Raw genomic sequence first — 24,837 nt, 5'->3', positions numbered from 1 at the left:
ATGTGGCTCTTCACTCCTTCGTCAATTGCACACTCTGCACAGGCATCTGCTTCAAAGGGTGGTGCATTGGTGCGGATGCGATTCCAGCTGGTAGTGCTGCAATATCTGCCGCTGATGGTGCTGCTTCAAGGACGGCAATTTTAACCAATGGCGCTGATTTCAGGCGCGTACATTTGCGCCGTGATCTTATTTGTCGTGTTCTCCCCTGAAGGTTTCATGAGTTTCTGGCGTGGCATGAAGAGGCAGCCGGGGTGGTGTGGTCGCTATGGCAGCAAGAGTTACTGCGCTGTGCTAAGTGATTCTTCACGTAATTTATTTGTGTCATTCTGCAACTCAATTTCGCAAGTAAAACAACAGCGGTTATAGCCACACAAACGAGAGCTCCTTGGAGTTTGGTCCTGTATCTGCGGCATTCTTGTCTGCTCGTGGTTTCCATCAATCAGTGTGTGCGTTGTTGCTGCAACAGAGGCAGCTGTCTGCCAAAGGAATGGCCTACTCTCTGAATAAAAGGAATTTTGAAGATATTCGGCTTTCGTTGAATCAGCGTCTATCTTCAGGTGTAGCAACGAAACTAGCGACACCATTAATGGCCACAGTTGCAGGATAGCCGTTAAGAGGCAGGGTTGTCATGCCACTGTAGCCGTGGTTACTTGTGGCATTCATTCACAATGGATTATCAGGTGTCATTCTCCGAAAAGCAGACAAGCTACGAGTGCCCACATCTCACCTCCTTTTAGTTTGCAGCAGCTGCTAGTGTTAGTTAGACGTTATCTCCTAGCCTTTGTATCTTGTCGATTTTCATGACGACTGCAATAGCCAGCAACAGCTACCAATGACACGGAAAGGGAAACCTTATTTCGTAAGCCTGCCCAAGAGTACTTTCTATTCCCTGCCATCAGGAGCGCATGGCGGCACAGGAGGCGAGATTTTGAGTCATCTACTGGAGAAAATGGCCACCTGGACAGCGGTGTTGGTCGCTCAACTCCTAGGCCATTTTTCGGCCATTGTTTTGGAGAAAGATCAATTAACAGTAGCGCTCGATTAACGGTAGCGCATGCTCCTTCCTTCATTGCTTCTGGCATGCCATCCTAGCCCTCATTGGCGAAACCAACGAGCCAAGCAGAGTTAGCCATACAAGTGAGATGCACGCTGACGTGGTAAGTTTCCCGGCGAAATGGCTTGTGAAAGGACTCTCCGTGGTTTTGTTAGAGCTCTCCTAATGTTTTCTGTGACGCCGACTGGTTCGATTAATGCGGTGCTGTGACAATTGTTATTGCTGTTCGTGCCACTGTTGATGCACTTTTCCGCGCCAACGGCAACAACGGTTTGCCTGAAACTCCCCCGGAAAACGACCCTACGCTTTCCGCTCTCGCATGATGTACAGTGCCCCTGGAATGCCCGCATTTGCTTTCTCTCTTCTTCCTGTCCCTGGCGGCAGTCATTGCCTCATAGTCCCTGGCGGCAGTCATTGCCTCATACGCTGCCAAATGCCGTGAATCAGCTGCTGCTCATCTTTCATTTTTTTCGGGCGAAATGTTGCTGCTCACTTCAGATGCTGCAGGTGCCATTGATGCTGCTGCTACCGTTGTGTTTTCAGTCGCTGCTGCTGCTGCTGCTGCTGGAGGAGCAGCAGAGGCTAGCAAGGGCAGCGGCTGGAGAATCTGCAATTGCTGAAGCATTAATGGGCGCAGCACTAGTTTTGACAACTGTAGCACATTCATTTGCAGCATCCGTAGAAACTACTTCAGCAGCAGTGGCTTCAGCAGCAACTTATGCAGAAGAAGCAGTTGTAACAGCAGAATCAGCACCAACTACAGCAGCAGTAGAACTTCCCTTTCTATTGAGATGTGCTTAGCATAAGGACCAAAAGAAAAACGGCAAAACGTAGACGTTTGCAGAATGTGGGAATCAGAGTGACACTTAGCTTGCGACACCTGCTGCAGTCAATTTGTTTTCGCTCAATGGGAGTTCGTACCCAGTCTTGCAGCAGCTGCTGCAGCCGATGAAGTAACATATGATAATGGCATCTAGAAATGCAGGAATCGCTTCATCAGTTACGAAAGTGAAGAAACCACCTAACACCCAGGGGTTTCTCACTGGTGTAGCCTTTTGCTGTTGCTGGCAGTTGCTGTCTGTTGTTGCTGCTTCCTGTAGCTGGGTACTACTGCTTCTGCTCGGTGCTGCTTTTTGCTTATTCTTCCTGCTGCGTGGTGCTGCTGTTTGCGGCTGCTCCCTGCTGTTGTTTCTTGCTTGTGCTGGCTGGTCCTGCTGCTGCTGCTGCTTGCTATTGCTTCTTGATGCTGCTTGTTGCTGTTTGCTGCTGTTGCTAGTTGCTGCTGTTTCTGCTGCTTACTCTTGCGTGCTGCTGCGGCTGCTGCGCGCTGTTCCTACGTGGTACTGCTTTTGCTTGCTGCTACTTGATGCTGCTGCTGTTTGCTGCCTCTTGCTTCTGCAGGGTGGTGGGGCTGCTGGCTGCTGCTGCTCGCTGCTGCTGCTTCATGCTACTTCCGGCTGCTGCTGTTTGTTGCGGTTCCGTATTGCCGCTTCTTGGTGCTGTCGCTTACTGCTGCTGCTTGCTTCTGCCGCTTACTGCTGATACGTGCTAATACACGCTCTTTGCTGCTGCTGCTGCCTGCTGCTGCCTGCTGCTGCCTGCTGCTGCCTGCTGCTGCCTGCTGCTGCCTGCTGCTGCCTACTGCTGCCTGCTGCTGCCTGCTGCTGCCTGCTGCTGCGTGTTGCCGTCGTAGCCGTCTACTGTGTGTTGCTTCTATTGCTTGCAGCTGCCTTTTACTTTTTGCTACTGCTGCTGCTGCTTTCTGGCACCGTGATTCCAGTTCATTCCAACTGACAGTTGTAATCGAGCACCAAATAATCCAAGCGTGCCACTCATTTGTAGAGAAGATAGCCCCCCTACTGCTGCTGGTGCGCTGATGCATAAATGCCGGGAATTGGCTGTAAACGTCGGCTGCGTGGACAAGGTCTAAATCTGCGCTGAGACACAATGCGTTGCTTAGTTTAGCTGGTGCTGTTTTTGATTTCGTCTAAACGTGTCTGTTTTCATAGCTGTTGGTATAAATTAGAAAACAAGGTTACGAAACGGCAGTAAATTCCAAAAAGTTGCCTTGAAGTTTCGGGCTTATTTTGAGGCTTCCAGAGAGGTACAACTTAACCCACATTGCAAGGAGTAAGATGCACAAAAGCACCGAAAAGCCACACACTCCAGCACATCGCTGGTGCTGTTGCTCTTGTACTGCGTGCTACCCCTTCGCTGCTGCTGCCGCTGCATGTGCTGCCTGGTTGCTGCCGCTTCTCATTTGTGGAGAGCTGTCGCCAGGCAAAAATTTAGACTGCGGAAGCCGAGCCTTGAGCAGCAACAGCAACAGCTGCAGCGGCAGAAAACAATTCCCGCAGCACAATTCCCGCAGCTGTAACGGCAGCAATCGCAACAGGAGCAAACCTAGTTTTGTATTTGGAGCCTCTTTCTGAGAAGAAGAAGTGTAGCAATCTTCACTGTCACAAGAAACAAAAGTAAGATGCAAACGTTGGCGGCGACTGGTAGCCCGAGCGAGAGTTGGCTTGCAATGTCTGCCGCAGTCAGCGGCTTGTCGTCGCAGGTGTTCCCTATGCTGCTGCCGCTCCTGCTGCTGCTGCTGCTGCTGCAGGCGATGGTATGCCCTTTGAGGGTGACATGCAGCAGCGTTGGAACTGCGTAATTTGCTGGGGAGAGATAAACGAGCCACTTGACCCAAGGCGGCAGCAAAGCAATCGAAACGTAGAAGCCCCCGACGAGGGTCAGGGAGATCAGCGCGACAGACAGCAGCAGCGCAGCAAGCCGGTGGTTGCTGCCTGCAAACGCGGCAATGAACTGGCCCAGAGACGACGCCAGAACTGTCAGCAGCAGCAGAGACAGCCACACGCCCTGCAGCAAAGCGGCAAGAAAAGTCACTCGCTAGGAGCTGGAGGTGCCTTTGGCGTTTACTTCTGCTGTGGCTTTCGTTTACGACCAAGACAAGAAGCCGCACGCAGCCAGCAGGCAAAACGAGAGACAAAACAGACAGAAGAGGAAACAGCTACAGGAAGAAAGAGGCAGAGATATAGTCAGAGGACAAAAATGGAAATGGCGAAGACGGCAGACAAAACGCCAAAGGCGGTGGGAGGCACCGAGCGAGGAAAAACAAGCAGCAACAGCAGGTGCAGCAGCCAAAAAAATAAGCTGCAACAGCAACTGCAGCAGCAACAAAAGAAGCGGCACACGCAGCACGCAGTCTATCTACACAAGCATAATTAGGAGCATCTGCAACAGCGGCAGTTATTGCAGCAGCAGCTGAACCAGCAGCAGCTGCAGCTGCACGCAGCAGCGACTTGCTAGAAATACGAGGGCGTCTGCAGGCCATGCAACTAGGGCGTGGAGGAGCAGCAGCATGATGAAGGGCGCGACGAGCTGCAGCAGCAGCTCTGCGCAAGTAGCAGCAGCAAGAAACGTGGCCGCACTGAAGAGCTTGCTGCTGCTGCCCGCTGCTGCTGCGGCGCGAATCGCAGGGAAAGCATTGAGCGACGTAAATGCCGGAGAGAACAGGTGGTAGTTGCAGAGAAAGTACAGCAGCGCTGCATCACGAGAAAGACAAAAAGGCAGAAGAATGACCCGGTATATGAGAGATGGATCTGCAGCTGTCAGCAGAGACGATAAAGGCAACACCGGCAGCAGCTGAAGTTGCTGCGGCTCTCGCAGAAGCAGCTGCGAGAGCCGCAACAACAGCAGCAACAGAAGCAGCTGAAGCAGCAAAAACCATCTCGAAAGCCGCCGCACAGCAACAGCAACTGCTTCATTAGCAACAAAAACAGCAGCAGCAGCAGCAATGGCAAGAGCAGCAACACCAGCCGCGGGAACGGTTGCAGCAAAGACAGCAGCGAACTCTTCAACTTCTCCAATGCGAATAACAGCAGCAGCAGCAGCAATGGCAAGAGCAGCAGCACCAGCCGCGGGAACGGTTGCAGCAAAGGCAGTAGAACTCTTCAACTTTTGCAATGCGAATAGAGCAAGAGCTTCAGCAGCAGCAACCAACAGCAGAAAAAGTAACAAAAGCAGCAGCAGCAGCAGAAGCCGATGCAGACCCAGCCTTTCATGCAGTCCGTCTGTGGTGTAGTCGGCCATACGCTTGAAGTAAAGAGATCCTACTATAAGTGCGAGCAGCAGCGCCTGTGCTAGATCGGCTGCTGCTGCTGTGCCTCTTGCTTCCGAGATAAGCTGCCGCTGCAGCAGCACCTCGAACTGCAGCAAAGGGCTGCTCGCCGCCTTTATGGCTGCTGCTGCAGCTATTAGCTCCCGACGACGGCATGGTGCACTTGTTGCTGACCTTGCTGCTGCTGCTGCAGCTCGTCTTGCTTCGGTCGAAGGCACCCTTTGCACAGACACTTGCTGCAAGAGAGGGCCTGCTGCTGCACTTCCGGCTGCTGCTGCGTCCACTGCTGGTGCTGCTGCTGCTGCCTCATCCACTGGTAATGCAGCCGGAGATGCTGATCTCTGATGCACTCCACAATCGTAAGTAAACCCTTCACCAACCCTTAAACCCCTCTCTCTGAATCCCCAGCCCCAACTCCCACCACTTGAACATAACACTCTAAACCCTAAACCCTAAAGCTAAACCCTGAACCCGACGTACTGCTGAAAGATATTCTTCTTTCTCGTTTTTGCCCTCGTCCACACTTAAGGTTCCCTTGATAGTCCCCGCTGCCTCCATTGCTGACTGGTGCAGCGTCAGTGCTGCTGCTGCTGCTGGTTCTGTCGCTGTTGCTGCTGCTGCTGCGTTTTGTGCTGCCGTAGCACTGCCCACGGGAGAAAGAACCGCCGAAGCAGCAGCATCAACAGCAGCACCAGCGGCAGCACTTGCAGCAGCAGAAGCAGCATCAGCTATTGCCTGAAAGTCGTCCCTCAGGACAAGAGCCTTGGGGTGTCTGTACACCCGAAAAATTAAGTCAAGGACTTCTGCAATTTTCGCTGCTCCGTGGTGTTTCTTATCTGTTTCTGGCAGCAGCAACTCCTGCTGATGCTGTAGGAGGTGTTCTATCTGCCATATCAGTCCCTCCGTTTCAGCAAAGTGCAGCAGCTCGCTGCTGTTGCTGCAGGTGCTGCTGCTGCTGCTCCTGCTAGGTTGGTGCAGCCGGCGCTGGTGCAGCTGGTTCTGCTGCATCAAATTCTGGTGCTGCTGCTGCTGCAACAGCAGCAGCAGCTTCTGCAAATGAGCTACCAATATAGGATAGGTGCGGAAAGCCCCCACTCCACAAGCAAGTTCTAAAAAGTGCTCAGCTACGCAGCAGTCGGGCGGCGTTGCTGTTGCTGTTTCTGCTGCTTCTGCGGCTTCTGCTATTTCGCCGGGGCCTTCTGCTTCAGCTGCATAAGCGCCATCGTCTAGGCGGCGGCCAGCGTCACTCGCAGCAGCAGCAGCAGCAGCAGCAGCAGCGGTGGGCTGCTGCAGCAGCACTGCCTCGTACGCTCGTAGCTGCTGTGGCTTCCCGCAGAAGACCAAACGACCCTCCGCTAGAAAAAGGACCCTCCCGAAAGATAAGAACAGCTGAAGGCAAGCAGCAAACCCTAAACCCTAGCCCAAACCCCCAATAAAGTTTAGGTCTTACAAATTAAGCCCTAGACCCTGAACACCCCCACCTCGCCCTTCTAGGGTTGAGTATTTCATATTTAGGAGTTAGGGCTTAGAGTTTAGTGTTCAGGGCTTAGAACTCCACGTTATGGCTTTAGGATTGAGTTCTAGGTTTAGGGTTTAGGGTTAGCAATTAGGGTTTACGCTTTAGGGTTTAGGGTTTTGGGCTCACCTGTGGAGAGGGTTGGTGAATAGTGCAGATAACTGTTGTGCCGTTTTCTGCTGCTACGCGCTGCAGCAGCCGCAGCAGATGCGACGCTGCTGCTGCGTCGAGGCCGCTGCAAAAGACAAAGTAATAAACGCACAGGCAAAAAGAACAAAAAATTTGTTATTGCTGCTGCTGCTGCTGCTGCAAGTTGACCGGCCCTTCCAAACCCTAACAGCCGCAGCACGGGAGCGCAGCAGCAACAGCAGCAAAAGCAAGCCAGCAGCAACACCACCAGCAAGGAAAAGGAAGCGCAAGAAGCACTTACCGCGTAAGCCCGACTGGAACAGCAGCAACAGCAGCAGTATTAGAAACAACAGCAGCAACCGCAGCAATAATATCAGCAGCAACAAACGCCGCAGCAACAATAGCTACAGCAGCAGCAGCAGTCAAACAGGAAGCAGCACCACCGGCAACGATATCCTAGCCAGCACATTCCGCCACAACAACCGCTGCAGCATCACTACAAAAACTTAGTCCTCGGCAGCAGCAGCAGCAACAAAACCTAGAACAGCAGCGGCAGCAACAACAATAGCAACAGTAGTAACAACAGCAACAGCACCAACAGCAGCAGCACCAACAGCAGCAGCAGCAGCAGCAGCAGACCTGGTAGGCTCGTCGAGAAGCAGCAGGGGCTTTGGCAGCAGCAACTCACAGGCCACCGAAAGCCTTCTTCGCTCGCCTCCAGAGAGCCCGCGTGAGAACGGCGACCCCACAACAGTGTGTCTGCACCTGTACATACACCCTGCAGCCCCAAACCCTCAACCATAAAGCCTAAACCCTCAAGCCAGAAGAGCGCATTTGGTGCATGCGCAAGTGGGTCGACAGAAAGCAGCAGCAGCAGCAGCAGCAGCAGCAATAGCGGCAGCAGCAGCAATAGCAATGGCAGCAGCAATGGCAGAAGCAGCAGCAGTAGTAGCAGAAAAAAACACTATCATTATGGGTAGCAGGGGTAGAAACATCAGCGGCTGCTCATGTCTTCTCCAGCAGCCGACAGCAGCAACAGCAGCAACCGCAGTAGCAGCAACAGCAACAGCAACAGCAACAGCTCTTCAGCATCGGCACCAGTGGTAGTACGAACATTAATAATCGTGGCAACAGTGGGACAGCAACTGCAGCAGCAACAACCGCGATAAGATAACCAAAAGCAGCAGTAATCCCAGCAGCAGCAGCGACAACACCAACAGAGCAGCAGTATGAGCAGCAGCAGCAGCAGCAGCGACAACACCAACGGAGCAGCAGTATGAGCAGCAGCAACAGCAGCAGCAGCCGCGGGCATGTACTTTTCTAGGTTCATCATCTGTATAACTTTTTCGACTCTTTCCCTTCGCTGGCTCTTGCTGCAGACTCTGCCCATCCGAAGCTTCGCTTCCAGCAGCAGCGTCTGCTGCACCGACAGCTGCTGCAGCAGCAGCAGGTCCTGCTGCAGGCAGAACCCCACAAGCCGCCGCCACGCCTTGGGGGCCTTCACGCCGTTCAGCAGCAGCACCGGCTCCTCCGTAGTTCTTGCTGCTGCTCCCTTTGTCCTTGTTCTCTCTTTATTGCTCCGCTGCTGCTGCTGCTGCAGCGAGGGCCGAGGCTCTGCGCCCGCAGCAGAGCCGTCGCCACCCGCGTATGCAGCTGCAGCTGCTGCACCCCTTGCAGCAGCAGCAGCTGCTGCTGCTGCTGCTGCTGTGGGCGCAGCAGCTGTTGCCAATGGACGGAGCCTCCCAGCCACAAGAGACAAAAATGTGCTCTTTCCTGCGCCCGAGCCCCCCAGTATAGAAGTGACTGTGTGGGAGGGAAAGCAGCAGCTGATGCTGCTGAGGACGAGACGCCCCTCTTGGCTGCTGCAGCAGCAGCAGAACCTGTTGCTGCTGCTGCTGCTGCTGCTGCAGGCAGCGGTGTACGGTGCGCAGCAGTCCGCAGCGCTGCCGGCGGGGCCAGGAGGAATGGTAGCAGCAGAAGTCGGCAGACGGCGGACAGCAGCGAGCTCCCTGCTGCTGCTGCTGCTGCTGCTGCTGCCGCTGCAGCAGCAACTGGATATCGTCCTTTGCAGGCAGCAGCAGCAATTTGAAAGTGCAGATCGCATGCTAGCCCTCGTCGGCGGCAGGCGGTAACTTGCGTTTCTTACACCCAACTCCTGCTCACACGCAAACCCTAAACCCTGAGCCTTAAGCCCTAAAAGCTAAACCCTAAACCCTGATCCCTGAAAACTAAAGCCTGAACCTCAAACCCTAAACCCTCTGCAATGTATGCTGCAAAATAATAAACAGTGATCACGCTAAAGCTACTGCAAGCAGAATTCAGATTCTACGCTTTAGGGCTCAAGGAGTATGGTATATAGTGTTTAGGGTTTAGGGTTTAGGGTTTAGGGTTTACAACTGTAAGTTTTGTGGCGCTGAAGAGGTCAAGCCTCCCACTGGCAGCTGCAGCCGCTGCAGCAGCATCTGCTGCTGCTGCAGCTGCGTCGGTTTCTTGTGGGTCCATCCCCTCATCTTCGTCGTCCTCTTCTGCTGCTGTTGCTTCTGCGGCTGCTTCTGCTGCTGCTGCTGCTTCTGCTTCTGCTGCTGCTGCTGCAGCTGCTGCTGCGAGTTGCGCCTCTTTCACAGCGGCGGCGACGCACTCATCCACCTCTGCTGCTCCCTTCTGTTCTGCTGTACTTGCTGTTGCTGCTGCTGCTGCTGGGCTTTCTGCTGTTGCTGGTTCCGAAAAACAGACACGGTGAGAAGCTGGTGGCCCTTCGACGGCTCTGGTTTGCAGCAGCAGCAGCTGCTGCTGCTGCTGCTGCGGCTGCTCGCGCAGCTGCGCTTGATGTTGTTGCTGCGGCACCTCCATCTTCTGCTGCTGGTGACGCTGCTGCTGCTGCGCTTGATGTTGTTGCTGCGGCACCTCCAGCTTCTGCTGCTGGTGACGCTGCTGCTGCTGCTGCGGCTGCTGCTGCTGCGGCTGCTGCTGCCCTTGTTGCTGTTCTTGTTGCTGTTCTTCCTGCCGTTGGTGTGACGGCCCCTGCTGCCGGCTTTGTTCCTGACGCTGCACAAGAGATTTCTGCTGCTGCCCCTGCTGTTTCGTTTGACTCTGCTGCTGCTGCTGCTGCTGCTGCTGCAGCGTTTCTTCCTCGCTGTCCATTGCCGCTCCCTGCTATTCTCGCCACCTGAGGTGAGCCCCTGTCCCGCTGCTGCTGCTGCTGCTTCTGTTAGTTTTGTTGTCGGTGCAGAAGTTGCTGCCACTGCAGCTGCTGCTGCTGCTGCTGCTAAGGCTGGATCTGCAGTTGCCGGCGGTTACTTCATGGGAGCAGCAGCAGCAGCAACGCCAGCAGCAGCGACGGTAACAGTGGCAGCTGGGCGGTGTGTCCGGGGTTTTTCCGCGGCTTTTTAAACTTCAGACTTTTTATTTTATCAAATTATTTGTTTAAGTATTTCTTTGTTTTGGTTTGGGAAGCTTTTCGCTGCAGTTTGCGCGCAGAAGGTCGGCGGAAGGAAGCGCGGCGACAGAGACCAGACCACCCCGAGATTAGGGTTTAGGGTTTAGTGTCTAGGACTTACGAAAACGGCCCCTGAAAAGTGCAAAAAATAACTAGCTATCCAGTGGTTTGATTTCTAGGGTTTAGGGTTTAGGGTTTAGGGTTTAAGGCTAATCTGCCGCGGTGCTTCTGCGGCGACGGCAGACAGCAGTGGGGGGCCATTGAAGGCTGTTGGCGCTCCCACACCACATCCTGCAGGCTGTAAACCCTAAACCCTAAACCCTTAACCCTCAACCCCAGACTCTAAACCCTAAACCCTAAGCCTAAATCTGCAGGTGAAGCCTTCGGCGGGAGCTGCACCAAAACGCCCCAGAGCGATCAGTGTGGCTGGGGGTCGGCTTGCTGCTGCTCGCCTTAGCTAGCCACTGGGAAGCTGCAGCTAGCTGCAGCTAGCTGCAGCCAGCTGCAGCTAGCTGCAGCTAGCTGTGGCTAGCTGGCTAGGCTGCTGCCTTTGGCTGGGCGCCGCAGTGTACGTACACCTGAGGCCGCAGCCGACGCGGTGACCTTGCCAACGGCCCATTCTCTTGGCCAGTTCAAAAGATGGACTCAGTGGCAGATCAGTTGCTATATATGAAAAGGTACACACCTCAGGAGCAGTGGCTAGCTAGCTGTGGCAGCAAGCCAAAGCTAGCTAGCCGCCGCAGCTGGCTCGGGCTAGCTGGCTAGGCGCTGAGCTAGCTCCGGCCAACTAGCTGGGCCCTACTACTGGCTGGGGCTGGCTAGCCAGCACAGGCTAGCCATGGCTAGCTAGCTGCGATTAGCTAGCTGTGACTGGCTGGCTAGCAGGGGCTAGCCATGGCTAGCTAGCTGCGACTAGCTGGCTGTGGCTGGCTAGCCAGCACAAGCTCGCCATGGCTAGCTAGCTGCAATTTGCTAGCTGTTATTGGCGGAGCGTGGCCAGCCGCCTGCAGCAGCTAGCCATGTGGCTAGCATCTGACTGGCTAGCTGTGGCTAGCTAGCTGCACCTAGTGGGGCCTGCCAGGAGGGGCTTGTCGCTGCCTTTGGCTCTTTCGGCTCTAAACCCTAAACCCCAACTGCAAACCCTAAACCCCAGGCTAGCAGCTCTAAGCGTAAACCCTCAGCTCTTAGCCGCGTAGCCCTACCTTAGGCGTAAACCCTAAACCCTTAAACGTTAGGTGCAAACCCTTCGTTCTAAACCCTCGGCAAATTGCGGGTTTAGGGTTTAGGGTTTAGGGCTAGCTGCAGTAAAGAAAGCAAAGTTGTAGTTTTGCTCTGCGCACTGCACTTGGGGTGTATAGACAGGTTGGGGTGTATAGGCAGCTTTAGGTGTATAGGCAGGTTGGGGTGTATAGGCAGCTTTAGGTGTATAGGCAGGTTGGGGTGTATAGGCAGCTTGGGGTGTACAGACAGCTTCGGCGCATGCACTCACGCCCACTTCGCGCTAAGTGCATTTTTCTTTTGAGTGTAATCTGCTGCTGCTGCTGCAGCAATGAGAGCAGCAAAGGCAAGCAGCAAAGAAGAGAACGGGAAGGATGGGGAAAGCGTGTCAAAGCCCTGCGAAGCAAAAACAGAAAACCGCGAGCCTGAACAGCCTCAAGTCCGAGCCTAAACCCTAACCCTAAACCCTAACCCTAAACCCTAACTCTAAACCCCAGCCCCAAACCCTAACCCTGGGCCTTACGCCTGAACCTTGAACCCCAAACCCTAACCCTGAGCCCAAACCCCAGCCTTGAACCCTAAACCCGAACCCTAAGCCCTGAACCCGGAACCCCAGTCCCTAACCCTAAACCCTCAGCCCGAACCCTAAACCCTAAACCCTAAACCCTAAACCCTAGACTGACGCTGGCGGGCTGGGCAGGAGAAAAGAAGAGGTCTAAGCCGAAGGCGAAAACCAAAGAAGTCGATTCTCTCTCCGAAGGATGCGCGTGTATCCCCCGAACTTGGGGCACCTGCAGCCACAAACCCTAAGCCCTAGCCCTCAGCCTTAAACCCTAAACCCTAGCCCTCAGCCTTAAACCCTAAACCCTAGCCCTCAGCCTTAAACCCTAAACCCTAGCCCTCAGCCTTAAACCCTAAACCCTAGGCCTGAGCTTTGGACCCTAAACCCGGCTTCGTGCAGCCACAAACCCTAAACCCTACCCCTGAGCCTTAAACCCCAAACCCTCGCCGTGCGTCTCAAACCCTAAACCCCAACCCTGAGTCTTAAACCCTAAACCGCTGCTTTGGTGTGTAAAGGAAAAGCTAAAAAGCCCCAAACGCATGCGCCGTAGACCCCACCACTAAACAGCCAACGAGCTGTCTGTACACCCCACGGAGCTGAGGTGTACAGACACCTCAACTGCGCCACTCACCGTGCGGTCGCGAGAGAGAGTGTCTGTGGGGAGGAGGTGCAGCACGGGAGAGTAGGGGGGGACGTTGTCAGGCACAGCAGCAGCAGCTTCTGCTGCTGCTGCTGCTGCTGCTGCAGCGTCTGCTGCAGCGCCCGCAGCGGCAGCCGGCAACGGGCGCTTGGCGCTCGCCAGACGAGTCGACAACATGTGGATCTGCTGCGCGCTGCTGCTCGCCTGAGAAGTGCAGCAGCAGCAGCAGCAGCAGCAGCAGCAGCAAAGGCAGCAGGCTCTTCAAGCTGACCCTTAGCCCGAGGCCCTATGCCTTAAACTCTAGTCCCAAGCACCAAAAACAAACCCTAAACCCTAAACCCTAAACTCTTCAATCTTAGGCCCTGGGGCCCGCAAGCCCTCAGCAGCAAGCTCCTGAGCGCATGCTGGGGTGTACGTACACCCCAGCACACTGAAACGAGCTGCTAAACCCTTTGCTGCTGCTTCCCAGCTGCAAGTTCGGAGCTTTTCTCTCAACCGCCCCTAAACCCTAAACCCTAAACCCTTACAAACCCTTTTATACCCCCAGTGCCCTCAGTGCCCCTAGATGCCCCTAAGACCCTCAAATCCCCTAAAAGCTCCTAAGGGCCCCCAAGGGCCCCTAAGGGCCCCCAAGGGCTCCTAAGGGCCCCCAAGGGCCCCTGAGGGCCCTTAGGGGCCCCCCAAAGACCCCCCAGTGCCTCTAATCGCCCCTAAAGGCCCCGAAAAATCCCTGGAGGCCCGCAGGGGGCCCCTGAAACTGATAAGGCGCTGCTAAGAGGGGGCGCTGCGGTGCCTTCGGGGCCCCGTGGGACACCCTGGTTCCCCGGGGCCCAGGGGCCCCCGGGGCCCCAAGGGGCCCCCTGGTTCACCGGGTCCCCAGGGGGCCCCCTGGTTCCCCGGGACTCAAAGGGGCCCCTTGGTTCCCCGGGGAGCCCTTGGTTCCCCGGGGGCCCCTTGGAGTGCCGGGGGCCCCTTGGGGCCCCGGGGACCCCCTGGCTCCCCGGGACCACTTGGGGCCCCGGAGGCCCCTTGGGGCCCCGGGGTACCCCTGGCACCCCGGGGCCACTTGGGGCCCCGGGGGCCCCTTGGGGCTCCGGGGAGCCAGGGGGCCCCTTGGGGCCCCGGGGGCCCCCTGGGGCCCCCCAGTGCGTAGGCAGACCCACCACCAGAAGGGCGCGAGGGGTGACCCCCTGGGCCGTGGCCGTGAGGCCCAGGGCGGAGGCCCCCCAGGGCAGTGCGTAGCTTCTGGAGGCCCCCAGGGGGCGGCCCACAGTAAAGCCGGACTTGTGGGGGCTGCGGCGTGCAGAGGGGAAGATGAGGCCCAGGGGCCCTGCGCGGCGAAGCCCCACAAACCCTAAACCCTAAACCCTAAACCCTAAACCCTAAGCCCTGCTGAGCAAACATCTGCACTCGGTCCGCGGCGCTGCGGCGTGACTGTAGACCCTAGGCGTCGCCGCGCAGTCAACAGCACTAAACCCTAAACCCTGGACCCTAAACCCTCAGCCCCAAACCCCTGCAGTGCCAACCCCCAACCCTACACCCTAAACCCTAAACCCTAAACCCCTACGATTCAAACTTAGCGCCTACCCCGTTGAATACTTCGGGTTTAGGGTTTAGGGTTTAGGGTTTAGGGTTTACCGGGGTCGGGACGGTCCTCAGTGAGAGTTACAACTAGCAGCTCGAAGCGCGCAGCAAAAATGTTCCAGAAGTGTACGTACACCGAGTCCTCGCACACCTAATGCCGCCACACGCAAACCCTAAACCCTAAACCCTAAACCCTAAACCCTTGACGCTAAACACGAAGTCAAAACCCTAAGTACTCGACCACGCGGCCCAACCCCAAACACCAGCTTCCACAACAGCCAGGAGCACCAGGTGAGCCCATCTCAACAGCCGTGTGGCAAGGCGGCGCCAAGTATCAAACCCTAAACCCTAAACCCTAAACCCTAAACCCTAAATCGTACAGCAATGAGGAGGGGCTTGGACGCCCCCGCGGGGAGAACTTGCTGATGGGCCATTTCTCCAGAGACGGTATTTAGAAGGTGTAGCGTAAGTGCTCCCCCTAAACCCTCCTGCGAACACTCAAAACCCCAAACCCTAAACCCTAAACCCTAAACCCCAAACGCTAGGTGGAAACCCTCATATAGCGTGCACCCCCCGTGCGATGACGGGGAGGGGCTAAACCGCACACGGCTCAAAACAAACTCTCCATGCGAGGCCTAAACCCTAAACCCTAAACCCTAAACCCTAAACCCTAAACCCTACTTACGTCAGCAGTCACAACAGCCAAAAGGTTCGGGTCAATGTGCTTATACCCCACAGAAACATCAGCATGCACAAAGACGGGCACTTGCTGCAGCGACCGATGCATGGAGCCCGCCGTAGCTGCACACAAACCCTAAACCCTAAACCCTAAACCCTAAACCCTAAACCCTAATTTTTTCCGCGCGGACCGCCTTGCTCAAACCAGCAGCATTACGGACGTGAGCGCCCCCTTACTGTACAACTACTGCCATTCCCAGTGTTGAGGGTTTAGAGCCGCCAGGGTTTAGGGTTTAGAGCTGCTAGGGTTTAGAGTTCGGAGGTTTTAGGGTTTAGCGTTTAGAGCTGCTAGGGTTTAGGACTCACTGAGAACAGTCTGCTTCTGTGATGCGAAGTCCAGAGACCACGCGACCAAAGTCCCCATCTTCACAGTCTCCCCTGTAAACACCAAGCCTCAAACCCTAAACCCTAAACCCTAAACCCTTAACCCTAGGCTCGAAGCCCTAGACCCTAAACCCTAGGCTTCAAGAATAATTGAGGAACTGCGCATGTACGCAAGATGCAAGTATACGCCTGGCTTGCCTGCCCCGCGTGTTCAGCCCCACCTCCCAAACCCTAAACCCTAAACCCTAAACCCTAAACCCTCACTGGTGGTTTGCTCCACTGTGTCGGACAGAGGCAGCACCGCAAACCCTTCGACCTGGCTGCTGCATTCGTCGACGATGTAAAAAGAAAGTCGCGAAGTCAGCAGGTGCGCCAGAGGTAGGGGAATCTGTGCAAACCCTAAACCCTAAACCCTAAACCCTAAACCCTAAACCCTAAACCCTTAGCCCTAGACCCTAAACCCCAAATTATAAACCCAGAATTCTAATTCCTACAGGCTAAGATGACTCCAAGCCAAATTGTTTGATAGTTTCGCATCGAAGCTGCCACTGGACTTGGGGCAGAGCGCTAAACCCTAAACCCTAAACCCTAAACCCGAAGCCCTAAACCCTGAAAACTAAACTGCATCCAGATGCTGCCACTGGGCCACTACCAACCTGCTCAGTAACCTCTCCAGAAGCAACAATTTGCTGCTGCGGGTCTGCTAGAGACAGCAGCAGCTGCTGCTCCGACTGGTGTTTTTGCTGCTGCTTCCGGAGCAGCAGCACGGCGCTGCTGCTGTGCTGCAGCCGCTGCAGCAGCAAATCTGGTGCCTGGGCGTCCGCCTTCCCAGCAGCAGAGACGCCAGCACTAGCCGCTGCTGCTGCTGCGTCCTGCAGCTCCAGCTGCTGCAGCGGGATAACTGCAGCAGCAGCAAACTTCACGTGCTGCAGCTGCTGGACCAGCCCTCTGCCCAGGTCGATCCACAGCAGCTCCGTCTCCTGCAGCAGCAGCACAGCCACAACAAGAGGGTCCAGCTTATACGCTGATTTAGGGTTTAGGGGTTGGCGCTCAGGCTTTGAAAGGCTGCAGGAGCGCCCGCTCCAACAGCAGCAGCAGCAGCAGCAGCAGCAGCAGCAGCAAAAGCAGCAGCCACGTCAACAGCAGCAACAAAAGCACAGATAAAGCACCTGCAGCTTCTGATTAACAAGAGCAACAAAGACAGTCGCCTTATGCGGCCCAACAAGCTCAAGAGACACCAGCTGCCAGTCGCAAACTTGCTGCTGCTGCTGCTGCTGCTGCTGCTGCTGCTGCTTAGTTCTGTCTTTGCTGCAGTGGCCTTCAGGGGCTCCCCAGTTGGCCCTGCCGTTTGCAGCTGCGCGGGCAGCCAGGTGGCTGCTGCTGCTCTGCAGCTGATTCAAACAGCAGCAAAGTGCGCCGCTGCTGCTGCTGCTGCTGCTGCTGCTGCTCGGAAGCTGCAGCTGCCACAGCAGCAAACCCGTAGCCGCGTGCAACCCATACACCTGAGCAGTGCAACAAGCCATAAACCCTAAACCCTAAACCCTAAACCCTAAACCCCAAACTGTAAGCGCTAGACCCTACACACTGTTGTCTTCAGGCTGGGACTTGCAGCAGCAGCGAAGATGTAACGTCAACCCTAAGTCCCAAACCCTAGGGCGTGAACCCTAAACCCTAAACCCTAAACCCTAAACCCTAAACCCTAGGTGCATGCCTTGTTGTTGCAGTTCGCAGCAACGATGACATTGCGCCAACCAAAGAGCTGGGCCTTGCGCTTAGCCTGCATTTCTGCTGCCAGAAGCTGCTGCTCTTGCTGCTGCTGCTGCTGCTGCTGCTGTTGCTTCTGCTGCTGCTGCAGACCCAGAGCTTGCAGCTTCGCAGCAGCAGACAACTTGAAATTAAATCGTGAAGACAAAATGCTGGGGCCTGCTGCTGAACAAACAATCCCCAAACCCCAATCCTGAACCCTTAACCGTAAACCCTAAACCCTAAGATCTAAACCCTAAACCCTAAACCCTAAACCCTAAACCCTAGGCTATAAAGCGCGAACACCACTGCCACTGTGTTCCACAGGAGCAAAAGCAAAGGCAGGAGCCCTCACACCGTAAACCCTGTATCTGTAACCCAAAGCCCTCAACCCTAAACCCTAAACCCTAAACCCTAAACCCTAAACCCTAGACCCTAAACCCTCGCCTGACCAGTCACTGGGAGATGTTCTTCTCCTCTGCCAAGAAAAGAAGCAACAAAGTTTACACCCTTCAAGACAAGCGCAGCAGCAGCATCAACTGCAGCACCGCCGACACCAGCAGCCACAGCAGCAGCTGCTGCTGCTGCCTCTGCTGCTGCTGCTGCTGCTGCTCGCACGAGGCCATGCCCAGCAGCAGCTTCCGCTGCTGCCTCGTCCTCTGCAGCGCCAGGCCCATCACACGCAAAACCCTAAATCCCAAACCCCAAACCCTAAACCCTAAACCCTAAACCCTAATTCGCGTTTACACATGCAAGCAAGGAGATGGCGGCCACTAACCAATTGGCGCCCTGCAGTGTACAGCGCTCGTCGTTCGACTTACACTCAAGGGTTTAGGGTTTAGGGTTTAGGGTTTAGGGTTTAGGGTTTGACAAACCTCCGTCTCCAACCGCCGGCAGCAAACCAACAGCAGCTGCGCTGATGAGTCCTAAACCCTCTTCTCTAATCCAGGCGACTCCCTGGCCTTTGCTGAGCAGCAGCAGCGAGAAGTCTGAGAGCAGCAGCAGCAGCTGCTGCTGCTGCTGCTGCTGCGGACCAGCAGCAGCAGCAAAGGCCAACGCCGATGCAGCCCGCTGGCCCCAAGGGGACACACCCACGCCCGCCCATGCTGCTGCTGCTGCTGCTGCTGTTGGCAGCTGCTCCCTGCACAGAACCCCACACGCCGCACCTGCTGCTGCTGCTGCTGCTGCTGCTGCTGCTGCTTCAGCGCCTGCTGCTGCTGCTGCTGCTGCAGGGCCTGCTGCTGCTTCGCTGTCACTGCTGCTGCTGCTGGTGCAGTCGCGACGCCTGAGCTACCCTCTACGGCAAGCCTCACTCGAACTCAAAAACCCTAAACCCTAAACCCTTAACCCTAAACCCTAAACCCTAAACCCTAAACCCTTACGTGAGGAACGGAGTCTCCTTGAAAGTTTGAAGGTCCACCAATTTAGATTCAATGCGACCGTCAGAAACCCTCACAGCAACCACGGCCCTGCGCAAAGTCCCGAGGGTTTAGGGTTTAGGGTTTAGGGTTTAGGGTTTGACGGAATGAAAGCCAGCTCCCGCTGCTGCAGCCCCTAAACCAGCAGCAGCTAAATCAGCGGCATTTGGTGGTGGTGCTGCTGCTGCACTTGCTGCTGCTGCTGCTGCTGCTGTTGCACAGTCGCTGGTCGAAAAGACATGTTTTAAAACAGCTTAAGGGTTTAGGGTTTAGGGTTTAGGGTTTGGAGTTACCTGTCCTGTCCCTTGTCGTTTTTTCGTAAAGGCGTGAGAATCCACTCTTCACCCGACACCCCCTAAGGGCAAACCCTAAACCCTAAACCCTAAACCCTAAACCCTAAACCCTAAACCCTGAACCTTAAACCCTGGAAGCTAAGCCCTAAACCCTAAACCCTAGAAGTTAAGCTCTAAACCCTAAACCCTTACTGCTGCAGCACAAACCGGGATCTCCCGTGGGCCCCACGCTGCTGACATGCCGTGCCATGAAACCCTAAACCCTAAACCCTAAACCCTAAACCCTAAACCCTAAACCCTTACCTCAATTTGCTTGGTTGTGAAGCCCAAACCCTCTTCAAAGCGCACAAGCGCAGAGCCAACTAGAGCTGTGCAGCTGCCCAGAGGCAGCAGGCGAGGGTTTAGGGTTTTAGGGTTTAGGGTTTTAGGGTTTAGGGTTTGCGAGGCAGCTACAGAACCCTCCCGAGACAAACGCAGCAAGTAGAGATGCTGCAGACAAAGGCAGCAGCAGCAGCAGCAGCAGCAGCAGCGACTGTGGCAGCAGCGGCTGCAGCAAAACAAAGTGCAGCAGCAGCAAAAGCAGCAGCTGCAGCAGGAGCTGCTGCTATGCGACTGCGGCAGCAGCTGCGCTAACAGCAGCTGCTGCAGCAGCAGCAGCAGCAAACACAGCAGCATCAGAAACGATGACAAAAACAGCTGTGGCAGCAGCAGGAGCAGCAGCTGCTGCTGCTGCTGCTGTAACTGCTGCTGCTGCTGCTGCCGCTGCTGCTGCTGCTGCTGCTGCTGCTGCTGAGCCCACAAAATAAAAAATAAAAATAAAAAGGCGAAAATGAATATGAAAAGAGCAGCAGACAAAGGGAGAGAGGCTGCGCCCTGAATACAAAAGAACCCCTAAACCCTAAACTCTAAACCCTAAACCCTAAACCCTAAACCCTAAACCCTGAACCCCAAGACCTTTCTCACGGATTCATTTGTTAGAGCGAAACAATTGTCCTCAAGATGCTCGATGTGAACAGCTTCTGCGGCGTCAGGCCCCTCTTGCTGCTGCTGCTGCTGTTGCTGCTGCTGCTGCTGTTGCTGCTGCTGCTGCTGCTGCTGCTGCCCGTTCCAGGCGTGGTAGCAGCTGCTGCTGACTGGGCTCTTGCTGCTCTGCTGCTGCAGCACACAAAAGATGGCCTGAGAGGCATTCCCCTGCTGCTGCTGCTGCACAGGCACAAGGCCAAGTGGTCTGCTGCCGTTGCTGCTGCTGCTGCTGTCGCTGCTGCTGCTGCCGCTGCTGCTGCTGCTGCTGCTGCTGCTGCTGCTGCTGCTGCTGCTGCTGAGGGGCTGGGTCCACAAGATACGGCCCGAAACAGCATCTCGCGTCTCCAGCCCCCTTGGGGTGAGGGCAGCGACAAAGAAAGCTTCTGCTGCTGCTGCTGCTGCTGCTGCTGCTGCTGTTGCTGCTGCTGCTGCTGCGTTTGGACCGGAAGCAGCAGCAGCAAAACTGGTGATGTCGTCCCCCGCCTTCCACAGCAGCACCCCGTTTCTGAGGTCAATTGCATGCAGCGTTCCTGCTGCTGCTGCAGGCTTTGCTGCTGCTTCTGCTGCTGCAGCTTCTGAGAGCGGGTGGCTTACTGCTGCCAGCAGCAGCAGCAGCGGCCCCACTTGCTGCTGCTGCAGCACTTGCCTGCAGTCGCCCAGCAGCAGCCGCCACCGCAGCTCTCCAGTAACTGGATGCAGACTTGAAACTGTTCCTCTTGCTGCAACAGCAACAGCAGTCCAATCTGCTGCTTCTGCTGCTGTGTCTGCTGCTGCTGCTGCTGCTGCTGCTGCTGCTGCGGGTGCTGGAGCGGGAGGCCCCAGCAGCAGCTGCTGCACCGGTCCTGCTGTCTGCAGCAGCCAGTCGTTGACGTCTGCGTCCTGCGTTGCTGCTGCTGTCTGCAGCAGCAGCAGCAGCAGCAGCAACAATGGCCGGAACGCCTGCAGCAGCTGCTGCCGCTGCAGCTGCTGCCGCTGCAGCAGCTGCTGCAGCATGGGCAAGAAAAGGAAATACTGTTATCCCACTGCTGCCGCTGCTGCTGCTGCTGCTGCTGCTGTTGCTGCTACCCCTCACGGGGGCCCCGATACCGACCAATACCTAAACACCAAACCCTAAACCCTAAACCCTAAGCCCAAACCCTAAGCCTGAAGCTTTAAAACAAAAAGTGTTAAACTAAACCCTTAAAACACTGCAATCTGCAATGAGGGTTTAAGGCTTAGGGTTTAGGGTCTGACATGCGAGGCCCTGGCTGTTGGGGGGCAGCTGTTCATGTCTCGCAAGAGCCATTCCAAACCCTAAACCCTAAACCCTAAACCCCAAGCCTTAAACCCTAAACCATAAACCCTAAAATTCAAACTATGAAGCCGTTTGGCATTTTTCAGCTCAACTCCAGAGACGGTACTCGCTGCAAAGAGGGGTTCCAGACCCGAAACCCTAAACCCTAAACCCTAAACCCTGAAGACCTCGGACCGGCCAGCAGCAACGCTCTGTTATGGAGAGTCCGCGCAAACCCTTAATTAGGGTTTAGGGTTTCAGTGGTGAACTGGCCCTTCAAACCCTTGATCCTTAACCCTAAGCCCTAAATCCTCCCTCTGGTGCCTAAACCCCAAACCCTAAACCCTAGAACCTCTTTGAGCACAAACCCAAAACCCTAGACACTGAAACCTAAACCCTAAAGGCCAAACCTCGGAATCTAGTAAACCCTAAACCCTAAACCCTAAACCCTTGTGGTTCGGGCGCTACGCCTTCTGCCGTTGCTTCACTACTGGACTTCCGCTGCTTGAGACCCCGTAGGGTTTAGGGTTTGAAAATTAGGGTTTAGGGTTTAGGGTTTGGTTTGGCAAAAAGAAAAAATTGGCAGTCTCAGGAAATAGAACGAGAGGCCGCGAAGCCAACCACCGAAGGCAAACCCTAAACCCTAAACCCTAAACCCTCATGAGCGAACAACAGCAGCACAGCCGCTACGCCTCAGCAGCGCTGCTGCTTTCCATGGCAGTCAAGTAGTGCTGCAGCAGCAAGCAGCAGCAGCAGCAAACAGCAGCAGCAGCAAAAGAAGCAGCAGCAGCATGTGTAGACGCAACAGCCACAGTACGCATGCGGCAGCCGCTGCAGCAACTGCAGCAGCAGCAGCACATCTAGCAGCAGCAGCAGCAGCAGCACATTAAAACGCACCACCAGCAGCACATGTAGCAGCAGCAGCACATGTAGCAGCAGCAGCACACGTAGCAGCAGCAGCACATGTAGCAGCAGCAGCACGTGTAGCAGCAGCGACAGCAGCATATGCAGTGGTAGCAGCAGCACGTGCAGCAGCAGCAGCAGCAGCAGATGTAGAAGAAGGAATGCCTCTGTCAGAAGCAGCAGCAGCAGCAGCAAACCGAGCAGCAGCAAGCCAGCAGACGCTAAAGAGCAAAAGAACCCCTATATAATAAGATAGGAGCAGCAGTAGGGTTTAGGGTTTGAAGATCAGGGTTTAGGGTTTAGGGTTTAGGGTTTGAGCTCTTCTACGAGGGCAAGTAACCCCACTCGGGGCCCTCGCTAGGGTTTTAGAAACTGTTGCGGGTTTCGAACTAGGGTTAGCAGCTAGAGCTAGGGTTTAGGGTTTAGGGTTTTAGGGTTTAGGGTTTTAGGGTTTAGGGTTTTAGGGTTTAGGGTTTACCTGAAGGCCCTCCTTGGCTGTGCGCACATCAGCGATTTTGCCTTTCAGCTGCTCCGAGACCCACGCGTCAGCTGCAGCGCCAAAACCCTAAACCCTAAACCCTAAACCCTAAACCCTAGCTGGCCATGCTGCACCCACTCGCAAAATGCAGCTCGGCCTAGCTGCGCTTCGGAAAATTAGGGTTTAGGGTTTAGGGTTTAGGGTTTAAGACAACGCAGGGTTTACGCTGCGAAGTCCGCCTTCAGACTCCGCCAGTGCTTAGGGTTTAGGGTTTAGGTTTTTAGGGTTTAGGGTTTGGGGTTTACTAGCGTTTAGGGTTTAGGGTTTAGGGTTTGGGGTTTACTCTCAAGGTGCAGATGAGGCTGCAGCTGACGGACCATGGCGACCGCCCCTGGGCTTGTGTCGCAGAACATGATGCGCTGCAGCAAAACCCTAAACCCTAAACCCTAAACCCTAAACCCTAAACCCTAAACCCTAAACCCTAGACCCTTGACAGTAAACCCTAGATGCAGACGCTAAACACTGCAGGTCAAGGAAGTCACGCACTGCACTGCTTCAACAGAAGTTGTCCACGCGCTGCTATAACCGCCAAACCCTAAACCCTAAACCCTAAACCCTAAACCCTAAACCCTAAACCCTACGTGCTCCTTAAGCCCTCTGTCCAAGGCGCCGCATTCGTTAAGCGCCTTCCTGATGGCATCTTCTTCTGCGTCATCGGCGACCTGAGCAGAAACCCCGAACCCTAAACCCTAAACCCTAAACCCTAAACCCTAAACCCTAAACCCTAAACCCTAGCCTACCTGGGTCACTGTGTAGACGGCGAAGGTCTCGCATAGCTTCAAGAAGGGCTCAACTTCAGAGGCGCGCAGTTTCAGGTCACTCGGGTTGAAGAGAGTCTGCGCCCACAAACCCTAAACCCTAAACCCTAAACCCTAAACCCTAAACCCTAAACCCTAGATGGGTCTTGACACGACAAAAACGCCAAACCCTAAACCCTCAAGAAGAAGAGAGGTTTGCCTTACGCCTTTCAGGTTTAAAGAGACGATGTTCTTATGCCTAGGCCGCACAACGCACATAAAACCAAAACCCCAAACCCTAAACCCTAAACCCTAAACCCCAAACCCTAAACCCTAAACCCTGACTGCATCTTATTCGCCACTACACATTTGGCGGCGCTGCTGCGCGGAGACGTCTGCCCAGCCCCTTGGCAATGCAGCTCCAGCTCCTAGGGTTTAGGGTTTAGGATTAGGGTTTAGGGTTTAGGGTTTAGGGTTTAGGGTTTACTTCTTGGGGGGAGTCTGCGGGCGCCGCTCCGGAATGGGCAGATAATAGTAATGGACAAAACACCACAAGAGGGTTAGGAGGAAAATGGCGAGGCCCCAGAAGCCCCCCTCAAACATCCTGTAAACCCTAAACCCTAAACCCTAAACCCTAAACCCTAGCTCCCGAGGAACCAGCTAGCAAGCAGAAGCCACTGCTGCACGGGATGCCGCGCGCAAAGAGCGGAGATTGAAGGCCCAGAGCTAGGGTTTAGGGTTTAGGGTTTAGGGTTTAGGGTTTAGGGTTTAGGGTTTGGAGGTCAGGGCCCTGTCAAACGAAAGACACAGACGGAAGACAAGGCAACGGGGGCCTCCAGCGCGTCTAGGGTTTAGGGTTTAGGGTTTAGGGTTTAGGGTTTAAGCCTTGGGATTAAAAACTCAAAGTCAAAAGCTAACAGCTGCTTAATGTGTCAAAAATACACTAATTTATTTGTGCTGCTAACGCTAAACCCTAAACCCTAGTCCCTAAACCCTAAACCCTAAACCCGGACTGACCTGCCAGCGACTAGGGGCTTTTTCGTCGCATGCGCTCATCCAGCTTAAACCCTAAACCCTAAACCCTAAACCCTAAACCCTAAACATCAAATGTTGTATTTCAAATTTTACAGCAGCTTATGTGCGACGCTATCTGCTTCTTACGGAACTCCAAACCCTAGGCCTCAAACCCTGGGCCCTAAACCCTAAACCCTAAACCCTAAACCCTAAACCCTAATTTCTGAGCTTCGAAATCTTCTGCGGCTGGCGCGCGCCTGTTGGCGCAACTGCCCAGCCCGGCCTCCCCGAGCAGGCCCGAGGGTTAGGCTTAGGGTTTAGGGTTTAGGGTTTAGGGTTTAGGGTTTAGGGTTTAGGGTTTGGAGATGTCGCTGCGGGTCGAGGGTTTAGAAAAGGGTTTGAGGTATTCCCTCAAGTCCCCCATTGGCTTTCCCCTTTATACCCCCAAAGGCAAACCCCACATTCTCTTTCCCTATGGGGCCAAGTACAGATCTCCCAACAGGCGTGAGCTGCTGCTGCTGCTGCTGCTGCTGCTGCTGCTGCTGCTGCTGCTGCTGCTGCTGCTGCT

At 55.0% G+C, this 24,837-nt stretch overlaps 2 protein-coding genes across 2 annotated transcripts; both read right to left on the bottom strand.

Moving 5' to 3' along the window:
- Positions 1 to 3,457: 3,457 nt before the first annotated feature.
- Positions 3,458 to 9,966, bottom strand: ENH_00040670 (hypothetical protein, conserved; the record flags this gene model as incomplete). Its single annotated transcript, XM_013579851.1, has 9 exons — positions 3,458 to 3,919; positions 4,376 to 5,521; positions 5,661 to 6,569; positions 6,826 to 6,931; positions 7,127 to 7,281; positions 7,514 to 7,603; positions 8,207 to 8,888; positions 9,032 to 9,060; positions 9,223 to 9,966. 9 exons carry the CDS (start codon positions 9,964 to 9,966, stop codon positions 3,458 to 3,460), a joined length of 4,323 nt encoding a protein of 1,440 aa, XP_013435305.1.
- A 1,780-nt stretch (positions 9,967 to 11,746) lies between these two features.
- ENH_00040660 (hypothetical protein, conserved) lies at positions 11,747 to 23,534 on the bottom strand (the record flags this gene model as incomplete). The annotated part of the gene is made up of 23 exons (XM_013579850.1): positions 11,747 to 11,875; positions 12,163 to 12,270; positions 12,673 to 12,885; positions 13,551 to 14,011; positions 14,320 to 14,416; positions 14,646 to 14,753; positions 14,951 to 15,066; positions 15,310 to 15,381; positions 15,592 to 15,715; positions 15,984 to 16,307; positions 16,497 to 16,829; positions 17,069 to 17,256; positions 17,523 to 17,729; positions 17,946 to 18,211; positions 18,453 to 18,539; positions 18,782 to 18,843; positions 19,745 to 20,701; positions 20,817 to 20,900; positions 22,459 to 22,529; positions 22,802 to 22,877; positions 23,100 to 23,180; positions 23,259 to 23,354; positions 23,481 to 23,534. 23 exons carry the CDS (start codon positions 23,532 to 23,534, stop codon positions 11,747 to 11,749), a joined length of 4,314 nt encoding a protein of 1,437 aa, XP_013435304.1.
- Between the last annotated feature and the right edge of the window lie 1,303 nt (positions 23,535 to 24,837).

Source organism: Eimeria necatrix, genomic scaffold, assembly GCF_000499385.1.
Source record: "Eimeria necatrix Houghton genomic scaffold, Enh_scaff2, whole genome shotgun sequence".
Lineage (NCBI taxonomy): Eukaryota > Apicomplexa > Conoidasida > Eucoccidiorida > Eimeriidae > Eimeria > Eimeria necatrix.
Note: the sequence above shows the minus strand (reverse complement) of the source record. Positions and strands in the feature narration are given on the sequence as shown.